Raw genomic sequence first — 16,519 nt, 5'->3', positions numbered from 1 at the left:
CAGAGCTGTGCTTTAGCTGATTTTTTACAATCTCCAGTGAGAGCTGTGTCATGGTCAGCGGAACTGCAGGAGGCAAAAACCTTGGGGGGTTGGGCGCAAGAATAATCATACTAACATCTGCAAGCCAGATTTCTTCCTAAGAGACTTGGCTGGAATGTTCCGTCTTGTTGAAAAGTGATCTAAATCACACAGTGAACTAAATTTAGGACCAATACTTCCATAGATAAATAACTGATATTAGTAGGCATAATGAAGCATTTTTGTTGTTGTCGGGAACAATTCAAAGAGAGAATTGACCAGAAACATTTAATGAGAAGTACAGGGCTTGCAGGAAGAAACTTTTTGCCATCGATATGGCCACCGGCAACTGTGACAGTTCTAATAAATAGTAGGGTCTAGTGTGGTTTCAGATGGTTTCACGTCAACTCCTATCTGTGAAATTGTCCATGAAAGAGCATACAAATGGAAGACCCTGAACTTCCATTTCTGTTTAAGTGGCACAAGAATCAAAGGATAAAAATGAGACAAGAGTAAGGGAAGGCTTTGCATGGAAGATACCCATTCTATTTCAGGGTTTCTTCCAGGGTCCTGCTTAACAATAGGAATAGAGAATGTTGGCAATTAGAGGAGTGGAAATGATCCTACCAGATCCTTGACATGGAAATGCCTCAAAGAGCACCTTAAAATAGTACCATGCAGAGGGATTTGCAAATGGAATCTCGCTGCCTGGAATGTATTTATTATATGTGTGCTGAATTATACATAGGGGGAAGTTTTAAAATAGATTAAAACGTGATAATGATATGCCATGCTGTTTCTCATCCCTGAGACAGGTTTGAGGCTCATGAAAGACCAATAGCAAAGAAATCCAACTTTTACAAACAACCTTCCTAAAGGATGCTTTTATGAAAAAGTAAACTATTGATAGGTGGATGAAGAAAAATGAAACCAAGAGTTTAGAAATCTTCAGAGAGCAAGAGAATCCATAACACTCACCTTTGCAATTTGATCAAACTTTCCGAAGAGCTCATTCAGCATGTGAACTAGTTCTCCTGGGGAGCAGTCACTTGCCAGCCGGGTAAAGCCAACAATGTCAGCGTATAAGATGCTGTGGGAAGAAAGGAGGTGGGGAGACAGAGTTTTCCAGTTTATCCATTTTTTAAGAAAGTAATAATAATTTTGCCATTAAAATCATGTAATTTTGTTTATATTTTCATGAGTAAGATGTCATTTTTTGAATTAAGAATATATAAACATTTTTTGAAACTTGTTAATTAACATTTTTGAGGTTAAACTTTTGTGGTTAAGATGGGGAGTGAAGCAGCAAAATAATTTTAAAAAATTCTGTTTATATTGAGTCAAAGTAGAAACTGGAAAAATAATCCTCTTTTTAAAAAAGATTCATTAAATGATTCTGGAATCCCTCCTATCTGCCAGGATGAAGCAGACATGGAATATCTTCCTGATGTTCAGAATTTAGCTGGGACGATGTATTGAACACATGTGGACATCAACAAATGTCCAATTACAAATCATAAAAAGGGTTACAAAGGAAAAGGAGACTGTTATGAGAGAGAAGAGCAGGGGCGGATTGGACAGCGAGGAGGCCGAGAAGGTCACTCTTAGGAAATGACAGAACAGCTCCCTTCATGGGATGTACACACTGGGGAAGGCGAGTGTGAGATTCCTTAGAGCTTTTATGTGTTTAAAACAGGAAAACACAGCACCTGTGTGCACACTGCAACTTTTCCTACACACACAATAACACGTTTCTGATTTGTATCAAGGTCTTATAAAGAAGCCTAAATTTCTGTAGGTGGTTTGAGATTCACAAAGTGAATATGTATGACTTAAGATGTCCCATGGAACAAAAACAACTACTATTTCACAGCCATTAGGATGGCTCTTATAAAACATACAAATAATGGTTGTGGATGAGAACCTGGAGAAACTGGAGTACACGTGCATTGCTGGTGGGCACGTAAAACGATGCAGCCACTCTGAAAAACAATATGGTTGGTCCTCAAAAACCTTAAACAAAATACCATATGATTCAGCAGTGCCACTTCTGGGTATATATCCAAAGATCTGAAATCAGGAACTTGAATAGATACTTGTACATGAATGTTCATAGCTGTAGTATTCACAATAGCCGAAAGATGGAAGCAAACCAAATGTCCATGGACAGAAGGATGAATAAACAAAATGTGGTCTATCCATACAATGGAATGTCAGGCAGCCTTTAAAAGAAATGAAGTTCTGACATGTGCTGAAACTCCTGAAAACCTTATGCTAAGTAAAATAAGCCACGTGCAAAGAACAGATACTGTATGATTCTACATATATGAGGCACACAGGATAGTCAAACCATAGAGACAGAAATTCGAATGCTGGTTGACCGGGACTTGGGGGAGGGGGAGGTGTGGAGTTGTTGTTTAATGGGTTCGGAGCTTTAGTCTGGGATGAAGAAAAAGTTCTGGAGATGGATAATATTGATGGCTGTAGAACAGCGTAAGTGTCCGTGATCCAACTGAACTGTACACTTAAAAACGATTGCAATTGTAAATGTTATGCTATGCATATTTTATAATAAAAAAAAAAAGTACAAACAAGGGCGCCAGTCAGCAGGGTCTCAGCCAGAGCAGGGCGAGACTCTGCTGTTGGCCATACTCTGCTCCTTCTGCTAAGTCCAGGATGTGTGGCTGCACCTTAGAGGAAATACTTGCTCCTCTGCTGATGGACACGACCTATGGGAGAGCTCTGATGGTTACAGGAAAATCAGGGTTTTGAGGGCAGCTTTACTCTCCATTCTGTTCAGATGATCCCTGAGAAATCATCCTTATTTCTTCCATGCTGACTTACAGTGGCAGCTATCACAAGTGCTGAGCCATTGTGCAAGAGGAAGGATGAACCATGCTCGCTCAGAGAAAGAGTCCCTGATTCAAAGCAGTATCAGGACGTAGCACATGTGGATGGGCAGTTGACTCCACTTACTTATTTTTCACATCATCTCCAGTGCTTCTTGTGCTCAAAACTTACAGTGAACAAAGCAGCTCTGACACAGGCTACTTGCAGATAGCTTAAGCTGGTCCAGAGGTTATTTTGCAGCAAAGGGATTAAAAAGGTAAGCAGGTGGCCAGGTATGGTGGCTCATGCCTGTATTCCTAGCCCTTTGGTAGGTCAAGGCGGGTGGATCACCTGAGGTCAGGAGTTCGAAACCAGCCTGGCCAACATGGCGAAACCCCGTCTCTACTAAAAAATATTTAAAAATTAGCTGGGCACGGTGGCAGGTGCCTGCAATCCCAGCTACTTATGAGGCTGAGACAGGAGAATTGCTTGAACCCGGGAGGCAGAGGTTGCAGTGAGCCAAGATTGCACCATTGCACTCCAGCCTACGTGACAGAGTGAGACTCCATCTCAAAAAAAAAAAAAAAAAAGCAGCCAATTGTGATGCAAGGTACAAAGCTGCAAAAGATTATCGTAGAGAAAGTACAGTGCACTTATGGGACCATAGAGGAAGAAAACCCCACCTAGAGCCTGACCATATTGCCACTTTAGAAAGATCACTCCTGCTGTGGCAACCTGGATGCAGGCAGGTCAGTTAGAACTCTATCCTTGGAATCCTGGAGAGCCTCACTGAAGGTCTATAATGTGGTGAAATAGAAGTGGACAGACGTGGGAGACAGGAAGAATGAACTTGATTTGTCACTAATTTGATGTTGTAGCAGGGGTTGTCTGGGAGAGGCAAGCATTGAAAATGAAGATCCTATATCTGGCTGAGCGACAGAGTTCAGAAATCTAGGTTTGTGCAAATCAAAACAAGTGTGTAGGGGAAGATGACTAGTCCAACTTTGGTTGTGCTGTGCTTGATGGTGGTGTCTTAGATACACATTAAGTAGATGAGTATGGAAAGCTATGGTTGAGGCCTGTGTATAAGCATCATTTAGGTGGGAATTAAAGTCCTGGAAGAGGACTGGAGAGAAACAGAGAGGAGGTACGAGAGAGCCCCCAACATATTCTCATTTACAGGACAGACTTAATTTAGGGAAAAGAAAAGAACAAAACAGACTGTCAGAAGAAAACTAAGGGAATGCAATGTCATGAGACAAAAAGATGAGAAAATTCTTTAAGTGGGAGGACAAGGCCAAGGTGTCAGGTATACTTGAGTGGTCAAAAAGTGACTTAAAAATATTTCCCAAGATGGGAGGGGCATTGCTAATTTCAGACATTAAGGCTAGAAAGAGCCATTAATAGCATAATACACTTAGATAACTAAATGTTTCTTCTGTAATTGTATAGGCAAAATGCTCACAAACCTGAAGGCAAGCCCATATTTTAAATAATTTTACTCCTTAACATGTGTGAACTTTCTTTGAATGTATTTAGTTTTTGCTATCATGTATCCATCCAGTCATGCTTCTTTAGTTCCCATTCATACACAAATGTGTTTCTGTTACCTCCTTCCTGATATGAGTTTCCTGTATCACACTGACATCTGTGTATGCTTGGGTATTATATAGCTTTTCTAAAATCTGGTGTCAAATGAGATTTGTCCTAACAATGTCTTTAAGTAACAGCTAAATTTATTTCTTATTAACAAGCTTCAAAAAACGTAGACTTGAAGCAGCCTGGCTCTTCTAAAAACTCTAACGACTAAACTAAGACCATCAAAACATAACAAATGAGGTCAGATACATGCACAGGTTACTTACGGTGATAACTCAGTGATATGGTTCGGATTTGTGTCCCCACCCGAATCTCATGTCGAGTTGTAATCCCCAGTGTTGGAGGAGGGGCCTGGGAGGCAACTCGGCCAGAGGGGTAGATTTCCCCTTTGCTGTTCTCGTGATAGCGAGTGAGTTCTCACGAGTTCTGGTTGTTTAAAAGTGTGCGGCACCTTCCCCTTCCCTCTCTTTCTCCTTCTCCGGACACATAAGATATGCCTGCTTCCCCTTCACCTTCTGCCGTGATTATAAGTTTCCCGAGGCCTCCCCAGCCATGCTTCCTGTACAGCTTGCAGAACTGTGAGTCAATTAAACCTCTTTTCTTTATAAGTTACCCAGTCTCAGGTAGTTTTTTATAGCAGTGCAAGAATGGACAAATACACACAGCTAGAATGCAAAGTAGTGCATTAACACACTGAGTGGATGAAAGAACAAACCCCCAAAAGAAGTGGTACTGGGAATGGGAGGGACACAGAAATCAAGATAGTCTGGGTGAGCCTCGCTCTGCTGTGGCTCGGAGACAGGGGCAGGAGAGAAATGGGAGGGACGATTCTCTCCAGCCTCAAGTGAGGCATCCTCACAATTCCTCTCTAGAGCTCGTGGGAAACAGAAGTCTCACACCAGTCTCCTTCCCTACTATAATCCCATGAAGATAACATGTTAGTTTCCTAGGCACTGTAATTCCCAGAATGACTCCTGGGAAGTAGATATGAGTATACCAGTCTCAGAAAAGCAGTAACTTTCACAGTAAATTAACTAAGGTGCACATCATTGTTCTGTGACACTGGTCACTGGTTTTCCAGATCTGAGAAACTCCTCATGCTGATGGAGAGAAGAACACCCAGTTTCCCTGGGATGTGCTGTCTTCACAGAGGCCCTGCTCCTGCAAAGTCTATTTGGAGGACTCAGTCTTTGTGCCTGGAGATCCCACAGACTCTCCCTCCAATCTTACTGCAATCTGACCACAGGGTTTCCAGAATGAAGACCCCGCTGTCCCCCTCACTCCTTTCTGTGACGGATGCTTGGCCACAGAAGCCAGGGCTGTGAAGGACAACTCAATCCAATACAGCAAACAGCATCCTATTTTCTCATCTTAATGTGAAGGCCCCGAGAGGCAGCAACAGGTGAGTGGGGTGGCAGAATTTGGGTGATTATTTCCCCTGTAAAGGATCCACTGTCACAAAGGAGAGACAGTGATATGCGACGTGAGATCCCAGGCAAAATGTCTCCAATCAGGCAAACAGGCTCCCAGACCAGCCAAGGAGTAAGCACGGCGTCGTACCTCACGTTGGTATGCCGCTTCACGTACAGGTTGTGGAAGTTATTTGTGTTCTCCATCTGGCCTGCCTTGGGGCCCTGCAACCTCTGGATGATCTCCGCTTTCATCTCCATGGCGATGTGGGCCGGCAGCAGGGAGAGCAGAAGCCGCTCCTGGACAAGGTGAGGAAGGAGGAACAAATGTCTCTCAGACAATGCGAGGGATGACCAAATGACACTGGAGATCCTCACTGATTTGTAGGAAGGCCAATTTGGGAATTCTTTCCCAGAAGCTAAAATACAGATTCTAGAAATATATATTGGGAATAAAAAGAGATTTTCTAAGGTCAGAGTGTATTATTATATTATTTATTGAATTCTAAGTGTGTGTTCTTCAGCATGAAGAATAAAGGAAAGCAAAGTTGTTTCCCCAGAGATTTTAAAATCTATTTTGATTTTAAAGTAGCAAAGCAGAAACAATATTAAAATTTCAGAAACCACTGGTCAGTCTAAGATAGAAAACACTCATTTTCGCCTGCTTGTTCATTTCTGAGCTAAAATGCTAGCTTTATTGCACTTAAGAAAGACAGCTGATAGTCCACCTATTGTGCATTTCTTAAATAAGATAAATACTTTCAAAGATTTCATTTCCTCTATGATAAGCACCCAATCCTCTTTAGTAATTCTAAGCTATTATAAAAATGGAGTCAGAAGTGTTAGCTTCTGTAAAATGTCATCCATAAGAAACTACAGGTGGAACACCAGGAAATGATAACATATGAGCTTTTTGAGTATTTTTGGTCTTTATATTCAGTAAGTTCAGAAAACAGTAAATATTAGTAAACAATACTGTACTCATTTTAACATTAACTTATTTTAGTTAGAGTGGCATTTTCTCATTCTCCTCAGTGAAAATACACAATAGTTTTTGGAGGAAAAGTCTAACAGAAGAGGAATCTTCAGGACGTACATCCATCCTGGAGTATTTTAATGTTAATCCATTTTAGAAAGCACCATATTCTTTAGCTATTGTAGAGTTTGGCAACTGATATTCAAGTTGATAAACAAATATTTGTTCAATGAAACACTTTATCTATGACATCTTTATCTATCACATTGTCTCTCTTTCTTTTTCTTTTTTTGGCAAGCTGATGAGGGATTAGGGGAGGAGGGGAAGCTTGGATTTGCTTTCAGGTTCACAGGGCCAGGTGTCAATCTCTTTGTCCACTCCTAGTGCACATCGCTTGGGTGGCTGTTGGAAAATTCCCCTGAGAGAGCTGAGGGTGGGCCAGGAGTGCATTCTGATGCAGATGGGATAATCCTGCCCCCGGCTCATCCCTCCAAGGAAAGACAAGTGCAAAGGCAACAGAAGACACAGTATGTACCCATGGGGGAACCTCAGTGTATAGTAGGTAGTTTCTCCATGTACTGGCATAACTGAGCATTGATCATTTGTTCATTCATTCATTCACTTATTCACTTATTCAGAAAGTATCCATCTTTGACCAATAAATGCCATGCCCTTTGAAAAGCACTAATGGTAAATTAAAGAAGGATGCAGAGACTCTCTGCTTTGGTTGCCCTTCTGTTTCCCAAGAGTCAGGCATTAAGCTTCTTCCAAACACCACCCTGTCTGTCTAATCTCATCTGACAGCAAGTGCACTGTGTGTTGAAGCCTTGGTTATGAATGATATGATACCAGAGACCCTGTCACTTTCTTCTTTGATTTACCATTAGCGCTTTTGAAAGGGCATGGCCTGATCCCACTCTCTTCTCAGAGCCCACTTGAAAAAACCAGGGGGTTTGTTCTAAGTTAATGGCACTTCAATTGCTAGCTTTCATCATTTTGATATAAAGAACTACTCTGTCATCTACTCACATTTGGCTACTCATCCCCCAAATGCATAAACTTGCCACTTGTCTTCAATTTCTCTATGCTTTGGCCTCTGTGACTCATGAAATTGTTAGACCTTTGGGAAACTCCAAAGGTAATCAAACAAGTTTTGCCCCCACTGAATTCCATTTATGCAGGTCCTGAGCGTACAGTACAGTGAGGCACCCTGTGGGTGGTCACTTCCTATTCTGTCTATTGAGTAATAGATGGAATAATTGGAGTGAGGCCAAAATTTTACATACAAAGGAATTATAATGTCCAAAGTGTATTCACACTAATAGAGGAAAGCTGGTGAGGAAAGTGTGAAATTTCTATCCACAAACATCAGAGACCTTGGGTCAGTCATGGTGACTGACACCTGTAGTCCCAGCACTTTGGGAGGCTGATGAGGGCAGATCACCTGAGGTCAGGAGTTCGAGACCAGCCTGGCCAACATGGTGAAACCCTGTCTCTACTAAAAATGTTTTTGAAAATTGGCTGGGCATGGTGGCAGGCGCCTGTAGTCCCAGCTACTCCAGAGGCTGAAGCAGGAGAATCGCTTGAATCTGGGAGGCAGAGGTTGCAGTGAGCCAAGATTGTGCCACTGCATTCCAGCCTGGGCAACAGAGCGAGACTCTGTCTCAAAAAAAAAAAAAAAAAAAAAAATCAGGAGACCTGTCTGGTCATATTCTCAGACATGAACAGAGGAGCCCCTGATGGGAGAAGGGAGGCATGTGGCTTTGAGGTTTCCCATTGAATCTGTCATAATCAAAGCACGTACATGTTGAAAACAAATGTTATTTCTAGAGCAGTGATAAGGAATATTAACATGTAGACTATAAATAATTATGGGTCTGGATCTAGGCTATCTATTCAGAAATTCCAGTAGAATCTGTGCATCTACAGAGATGTCTTAAGATTGGCTTGATTAGGTTTAAACCCATTTTGTACTCTTTCTGATGGGTGATGAGTCAAGGGCTGAGACAAAATGAAATGCACCAAGCCACAGGCGCTCAGTGTACATAACTCTCCATTAGCAGAGCTTATGATGATAACCTGTGTGTACGTGGATTCAATACCATCTTCCATTGAATTTAAAACAGTCGACATTCCCAGTGTTTACATGAGTTTCTAGCTATGCTTCTTATAGTCGAGGCTGTCAATACCCTACTTATTTCCCTTCTTCCTTGCTTGGGGGTCACTGTAGATTGTTCCTTCCTGAATGTATGGTTTCCTGTGTGTCCGCTAATGAAGAGGTAGCTGATGAATAAATACTCCAGCTTTTGCATCAACATCCCTCAGTGGGAAATCTGAGCATGGTCGGTACATCCCTCAGAGAATCCCAGGCAAGACTGAGCCCTGCTTCCATCATCAGCCCCTTTGACGAGCTGACTTCCCTCTTTGGAGGGAGCTGACCTCATGGTCCCACGCCCTCACCCTGCTAAAGAGAACCACTTCCCAACTAAGTTACTGTACCCAGACCCTTGTCTTAGGATCTGCTTGTGGTAAACCTAACAGATATTTCCAAGCATCATCTCTCCTCCTCCTATATTCTGTAATAAGATTATGCTAAGCCCCAAATCACACAGAGCCGGTCCTTCCTGAAAGATACAGATTCTATGATCAAAAAAAGAGAATCAAATATAGTAATCCTTTTCCACACCCAGAGCCTCATTTAACAACCAAATGTAAGTTAAAATCTTTATTTTAGACCCAAATGTAGAAGGATGACTGACTTTTAATAGGTGGTTTAAAAAATATAGAAAGTAAACTTCATATGTTGTACAAAACAAGAATTTTTTTCTTTTGTTGGAAGTGTTCAAGAATCCATGTGAATTTAGACTGAAATGAAGATGCTGGTAACTGCCAACCAGTCAAATAAAAGAGCTCAAGCCTTCCCCCCATCATTCAATGCTGGCACCACTGATGGCTGGTAGATAGCACTGGACCTGGCGACAGCTCAGTGTCCATGCTTTGAGTGTGCCCGTGCCCTCTAGGTGATCACAGTGCTGGGCAATTGAATGAGTTGCCAAAAAAAGCCTGAGCTCAAAAGTGGTGAAGCAAGACTCCTTCCTTTAAATTTGTCTTTCTCCCCATTAAAAATGTTCGGATCTGAAGGAAAAGCCCACTATTATGGCACACATGATAAATTTCAATCCAATTTGTAAAATCTGACAATGTTAATACTTCCATTAATATTTTAGCTTTTTGCGAACGTAGATGTGTGCCCTGCCAAATTTTCTGAAAGGAACACACACACTTAAGTGCTTAATATACTGGGTATAACTTAACTACATTATTTTCCCAAGTTTTTTGGAGAAATTCCTTAGGGATACTTTTGAAAAATTAAGTTGTAATTAAACTGACTGATGCACACTGGTTATTACTTTCTCTTTCTAGTAAAGCTCATGCAACTACTGAGAATTTGTCTAATTCTGGCATATTCAAAGGTTATCTGATTAATAACTTGCCCTTGATTTGGGGATTTCATTTAACACATCCCTTTGTTAAACCTCCAATTATTATTCACTAACAATATATTTTTCTTAGAACTTGTTCTTTTAAATTGTGTCTGATAAAAGAGATGCAGAGTTAATTTAGTAAATTTCAATGTACTAGTGATCAAAGTTCAGAACAATCTGAGCTCTGAAGTGTTTCTAAACTAATGAAGCAAGGCAGAGATTGTAACTATATTTTACGTCTTTTTTTAGACTATTTCGATTGGTAGGAAAATCCAATTGAAGCAAAGAAGATTTGTACTTAAATTCTGAGCAAAGATATAGTAAAACATATTATACCCTGTCCCTTCAATAAACCATGCATGGAATAGATAGGTAAAGCTGTTTTACTTTCCAGAAGGGAGGATAACAATGAAACACTCCTTTCATATGAATCTTTAAGTTTTTCTCTTTTAATTCTTATTTTAAATGCAATTTCAATTACATCAGGATGCTAAATCAATGGGATAAACAGAAAAGATGTTATAAGTTTTTCTCCTTCTAAAAGAAAGAAGTTAACAGAGTGGACAAACACCAGATCCCTAAGCAGCCATTAGGCCACTTGTGGCTCTGTTATCCACGTACTTAGGAAACAGAAGTCATTTCATAATGTCCTGCAGTATCAAAAAGCTAGTTGTCCATCAACATGAAATGCTGCCTATGCTGTCCTGAGAAAACAGGTGACAGAAATAGAGGACAATAGCACCTCCCCCAGCTCCTGTCACACATCTGCCCTTGCAGCAGGCTCCACGTCTCCAAGTCTCAGACAATAATGGTCCTCCTCCCGCCTCAGCCTCCACCTCCCTGTTCTCCCAACAACTGCTACTGCCGCTGTTTCCCGTTACAAAATTTAGCTTTTTCTCTTAGGTCCCTCAGTAGAATTTTTGCTTCACATCAATCAATTAAAACTCTTACTATTTGAAAGGTCTTGCTTTATCTTTCTTTGACTTTAAAAAAAAAAATTGGTCATCATATTCACATGGGATGGAGAGTAGAAGGCGTCGCAGTAGAAATAGCTCTGAAGTAGGAGAAGATGGGATTCCTCCCTTTCTCTGCTACCTCAACGAAATCAGTCAGCCTTTGGGGCCCAGCTTGGTCATCTGGAAAACAGGTCTGTTGGCTACGGAGTTGAAGGCCTCCATGTCCATGTAAGAGCACAGCCCTTCAAAGAACCATGGGGGGCCCTTTCTAGAACTTACCTTCCACTGTCTTAGAGATGACTACATCCTGCTGCACCCGAGTGCCCAACCACTAGCCCCACGCAGAGGAAAGAACTCAAATGCTCAAATCCCCACCCGGTGGTGAAGACTGCAAGTCCAGATGGCCTGAGGGCAAGGAGACTCCAAGTGGGATCCAGAACAAGCACCCAGGGAGGAGGCTGAGTCTGGGCTGTCTGTTCCTTGCAGTGTCTCTGACTTGTGGGAGGAGGATGAAGAAGGGCTGAGATGACTGAGGAGCGACTTTAAAGAGCAGTGTTTTCATATCTGTGTGCAGAGGGAAAGTCAACCTGCTTCTTTCACAGCCCGGAAAACTGGAATGCTTTGTGCAAATTAAAATCACTACGCACTTCAGCAAATCAGGTGCCCCTTTCATAAGACAGCAAGTGCTTTCCTTGCATACATATCTTATTTTCTCACTTAACAAACCCTGGTCACATACAATATCATTCAGATTTATACATGTTTTGACAAAAAATTAAAAAAAGGCACAACAGACATAGATGTGGCTCTGAGGGAGTGAAGGCAGGTGGTCATCACCTGTGAGTTGAGACTGGATGGAACCCATCTTCCAGCTTCACAGCCAGCTGTTTCTATCCAGCTGGATTTGCAGGTTCAAGGAGATGATCAGAACATTTGTAGAGTATACTGTTAAAAGATGGTGGAAAGAATGAAATTATCACTCACACGGGATGACTCTTCAGTTAACAGAGAAGAAAGTGCTAATCAAGTCAAATTATAAAGTATGTCTACGGTTACTGATGACAGTAAATTGGTATTTCTAAACTGGAACTGTTTATCATCAACGGTCAATTCAATTCTCTAAAATAGAGCCTCTAGGGAAATGAGAATCATTCAAAAGGTGGAAAAATATTCAATCCTTGGATAAGAGTCTATGCAAGTCCTCAGATGAGAGCTGCAGCTGTGCTCCCAGGGGTAGGCATAGGGCACCTCGTGGTGCACCAGCACCCAAGTCAGCCCTGCAGGCTGGTGCAGCTGCAAAGCCTGAGCAAGCACAGCTCAGCACCAGTGTGAGAAAATCACCCAAAGGGGAATCTCGTCCTGCAAACAAGACCGCCACACTCACACACCATAAAGTGAAAAAGCAAAATGCTCCAGAAGGGGGCCAAGTCTGATTGGACCTGCCTCTCAAAGAGTATCCATCCACAGGTAAGCAACGCCATCCAGCCTGACCTGGGCAGTGCCAGTGGAGGTATGCTGGGGAGAGAATGGGTGAAGACAGACCATGCTCCTGGGCATTGGCCAAAATCCCTCAACATAAGGTATAGACGGCCAGGCAGGTGGTGGCGCCAGCCTTTGGATTTCTTCTTCTGAGGAGGACAAGGTGGAGATATCATTGACAGAAGGAGATGAGAAGAAGAAGGAAAAAGAGGCAGCACATTGGTATCGATTTGACGAAAGGTCCCAAGGAGCAAAATGGAATATTTTTTATGTTCAAATGCAATCCCTCAGAGCAACTCCATGCTACAGATGACAGATACATGATGCAGTTATGTACACACTACACTTGCAGTGGACTGGACTATTGTTCTGAAATGTGTTGCCCCTCCCTCCTGTGCCCCTGGGAGGCAATGAACCTTGGTAGGACCAGTGACATGTGAGTAGCAGTGATATGTGCTCCTTCTAACAAAAGCTTCAGGAGCCGCTGTGGGCCTCACCATGCTTTCCTTTCCCTCTTCTTTGGGACCAGCCGTGTCACAGATGGTGACTCTGAGCCTGGGTCCCATTCATGGTGCAAAGTGGCAGTCCCCCTACAGTGGACAAATACAAGTGAGAAACCACTATTGTTGTCAGCCACTTTGGTTTGGGAGCCATTTTTATCACCGCCTACACTAGCTATTGAGACAGATGCAACTCCATGCAAAGATGTGCACATCAATCTATGTCCTCTGTCCCTGAGTGCTGCGGATTTTCTCAGCTGCTCTGACCTGGGGAGAGGCCACTCACTCACTCACGTGCTGCACTCACAAGCTGTAGCTTCAGGGCAAAAGTTCTGGAAAGCTCCTCTTTCCAGAGGAAAGTTCAGTGAAGTGCTGATTCTTCTCCCTCACTTCGAGTAAGAGAAAGTTGAGCCTTGGCAAGGCCATTCCACCTGTGAGGAGTCTTCAGGGCAGGGACCTCATGACTTTGAAGCCCACACTGGTAACCCCCGCTGGTCTGCCTTGCAGTCCATGGAAGAAAAGGCTGAGAATGTGGTCGTTTCAGTGGTGTCAGAATTACACAGAGCAGGAATGATCCCAGCAAGTATGGGACAACTTTGTACCACTGTGCATTTCTTCCTCCAAAATAAAAACCAGACGTCATGCCTCTAAAAGATTTTCTCAAACTAAAACCTGGAGTCATGAGAATTTACTCATTCTACTTGGTGGCAGATGTTATCCTACATGCAAATTATTGTTGTCTATATTCTCCAGTCAAAGTTATAATTCTCATTGGATGCAAAAGTAACAGAGATTAATCAGCCAGGCTGGTTCCCATCCTTAAGAATGCTGGCAGCACGGCATCGGCATCACCATCCCAAACTCAGGGAGGCAGTGAGGCTCCTCTGAAAAGCATAAGAAAAGGAACACTATCATCTGTCCCAAGGGGCACAGACTCCAGCTCCCTCCCTGATGATGCTGAGACTATGGGCTCACCTCCCTTCACCCTTGACAGTCAGCCCCTCCCAGATTCAATCGTGAAGAGCCACACAGCGTGGATGACAGGCTCCTCCCACATTCATGGCTCTCCTTTGGAGTAGGCTGTGCTGCCAAGCTTAGAAGCTCAGATTTATAAAACCATCATGAGTGTAAGAGAAGCTTGAAGTGGTGAGGATGAGCCACAGAAGGGGGCAAAGTCATGGAAGCGGAGACCAGACCTGAAATAGCTCTGCTAACTTTCACCTTAAAGGAGGTCTATAAACTCATGTTTGTAGCGTTCAAAGTTGTTGAATGAAAAAAAACAGGTCTCTTCTTTTGCATGGAAATGCACCATCTCCTATTATTCCCAGGCAATTTTAGAACTGCTCTACTTGCATGCAGACACTGGGCTCTTAATTCAATGTTCTTTCTTCCACTCAACAAATATTTATCAACCACTTTCCACGTGTCAGTTCCAGGTCTAAACAATTTGTAAGTATTGTCTTGCTTAATTCTCTCAGCACTTAATAACGTAGATATTATTATTTCTCCCATTTCTATGAAGAAGAAATTGGAGACCAAATAGGTTGCATGGCTTCCTAAACAACCCAAAGTAAGAAGGTGGTGGAGTTGGGATTAGAACCAGTGGGAGGAAAGTAGTTAGTGGTTAATTGCTCTTAACCAGTTTGCTAAACTGTACCCAGGAAAAAGAGACAATACATAAATAGGCACAAGAATAAATAACATAGCTTCAGCTGCGGACAGGAGAGCAATTGTTCCATACTGAAGTGTCTTAGGGCATGACTGATTCTCTTTCATTTCAGTGGGGACAATGACCCTTTTTTTTTTTTTTAACAGCTTTGAAGTCAGAGATTTGAACCCCAAAGCACACCTGCTCTTGGGGAAGAGTACCACAAGTATCCCACACTGTCGGCAGACTCCCAATCTCTCCCCACCAAGCCAAGCCCAATCCAGGCTGGGAGCACCCCCTGGGTGAAAGTTGGAGCCCAGAGCAAAATTGTAGCCAATATCCAAAGGCTTCCTTTGAAAATATTGTCAACTGGGGAGATTTCTGGAAAAAACTGCACTGCATTCCTCTCTCGAACACGTGACTGAATCCTGAAGTGGTCACATACATTTTCTGCTGTGGATGCTTAGGAAGGTGAGTCTAGGACACTCCCGCCGATGTCCACATCTCTGCATACTCGTTCTGGTAAATTAAGCGCTCCATGCCCGCTCCCACAGAAAAGCCTCCAAAGATACAACCCAGCAGATAACAGCCTTTTAAATATTGTGCCTGTCTTCAAACACTAATTGCCCCTGTGGGCACTGATGTAGCTGATAACAAAAGACGCACGTGTCATTTCTGTATAACAACTTTTCAGGAAAGAATAGTAAGCAAGGAAAGAAAGGCTGCAGAACTGTTCTAATTCTTACTCTGCTCACGAGGCAATGTTCTGAGCTTCTTCAGATAAGGATTAAAGATGCAAAAGGCAACTGCAAGGAAGTCATCACACCAGAAAGCTGAAAGCCTGTCATGATCCTGGAATTTTATTAAATGTAACTCAATGACTGAGGCTCAAACTGAAAAATAAAGGTGCTCTTCTGCTGTGGCTCGCTTGGCTATCAGTTTTCTACACATACATATCTTATTTGTGTACCTATGTTGCTGGCACATGGTATTTTTTAAGCTTTCTCTTTGTCTTTAGAAAATGCATTCTTAGTAATTAGAATGCAGATTTTCTTTCAGGGACTCTTCCTTCTAAGCTTCACCAACAGCTTTGTCTTTGGAGAAAATCACATCAAATATTAGCTAAAAGCAGGCTCTCATGTGCCCCACTACCTGACAAAAATAAACCATGGCTTACAGCTTACAGAATTTAAGAAATCAATCATATAATGGATTTCCTTTCAAGTTACATAGGATGAAAACTCAAGTTTACTTTATACATGTAATGCATTAGGAAACCTTGACTGGGTGTGTTTTCCCACTCGCTTATCGAATCCGAGTGTGTAAGTTCTTAAGATTCATCAAAATTTTTAAGTCCAGAGAAAGGCAACTGGCAGCCTGTGGGCTGAGCCTGGTCAGGCAGATGTACTCTGATTAGCTTGCAGAGTGCATAGTTATGTGTACATGTTTAAAGAATTTGAACCCCTTCAGATAGGTCATGCACCGTACAGTTTACCACAGTCCTTGCCATTCCCTAATGACTTGCAAGTTCACTGCACACATTTACCATGTCTGCCTATACTCTAAGCCATGGTTTCTCACCCCCAGCACTATTGGCATTTTGAGCGACATGGCTTTTTG

The 16,519-nt window shown here is 42.4% G+C and overlaps 1 protein-coding gene across 2 annotated transcripts in view; it reads right to left on the bottom strand.

Moving 5' to 3' along the window:
- Positions 1–16,519, bottom strand: part of ADCY2 (adenylate cyclase 2) — a 426,625-nt gene that overhangs the window by 129,359 nt on the left and 280,747 nt on the right. For both annotated transcript variants that reach the window (XR_012413577.1, XM_005556577.5), the window contains exons 5-6: positions 6,007–6,155; positions 997–1,108 (exon numbers count right to left, since the gene is read on the bottom strand). Coding sequence is in view for 1 of the 2 variants with exons in the window: in XM_005556577.5 (XP_005556634.2) it covers positions 997–1,108; positions 6,007–6,155 (261 nt within the window). In the remaining variant the exon portion in view is untranslated. The remainder of the gene's footprint in view (positions 1–996; positions 1,109–6,006; positions 6,156–16,519) is intronic.

Source organism: Macaca fascicularis, chromosome 6, assembly GCF_037993035.2.
Source record: "Macaca fascicularis isolate 582-1 chromosome 6, T2T-MFA8v1.1".
Classification (NCBI taxonomy): domain Eukaryota; kingdom Metazoa; phylum Chordata; class Mammalia; order Primates; family Cercopithecidae; genus Macaca; species Macaca fascicularis.
The sequence above is the reverse complement of the archived record's forward strand: the minus strand, read 5'-3'. Positions and strand labels throughout refer to the sequence as shown.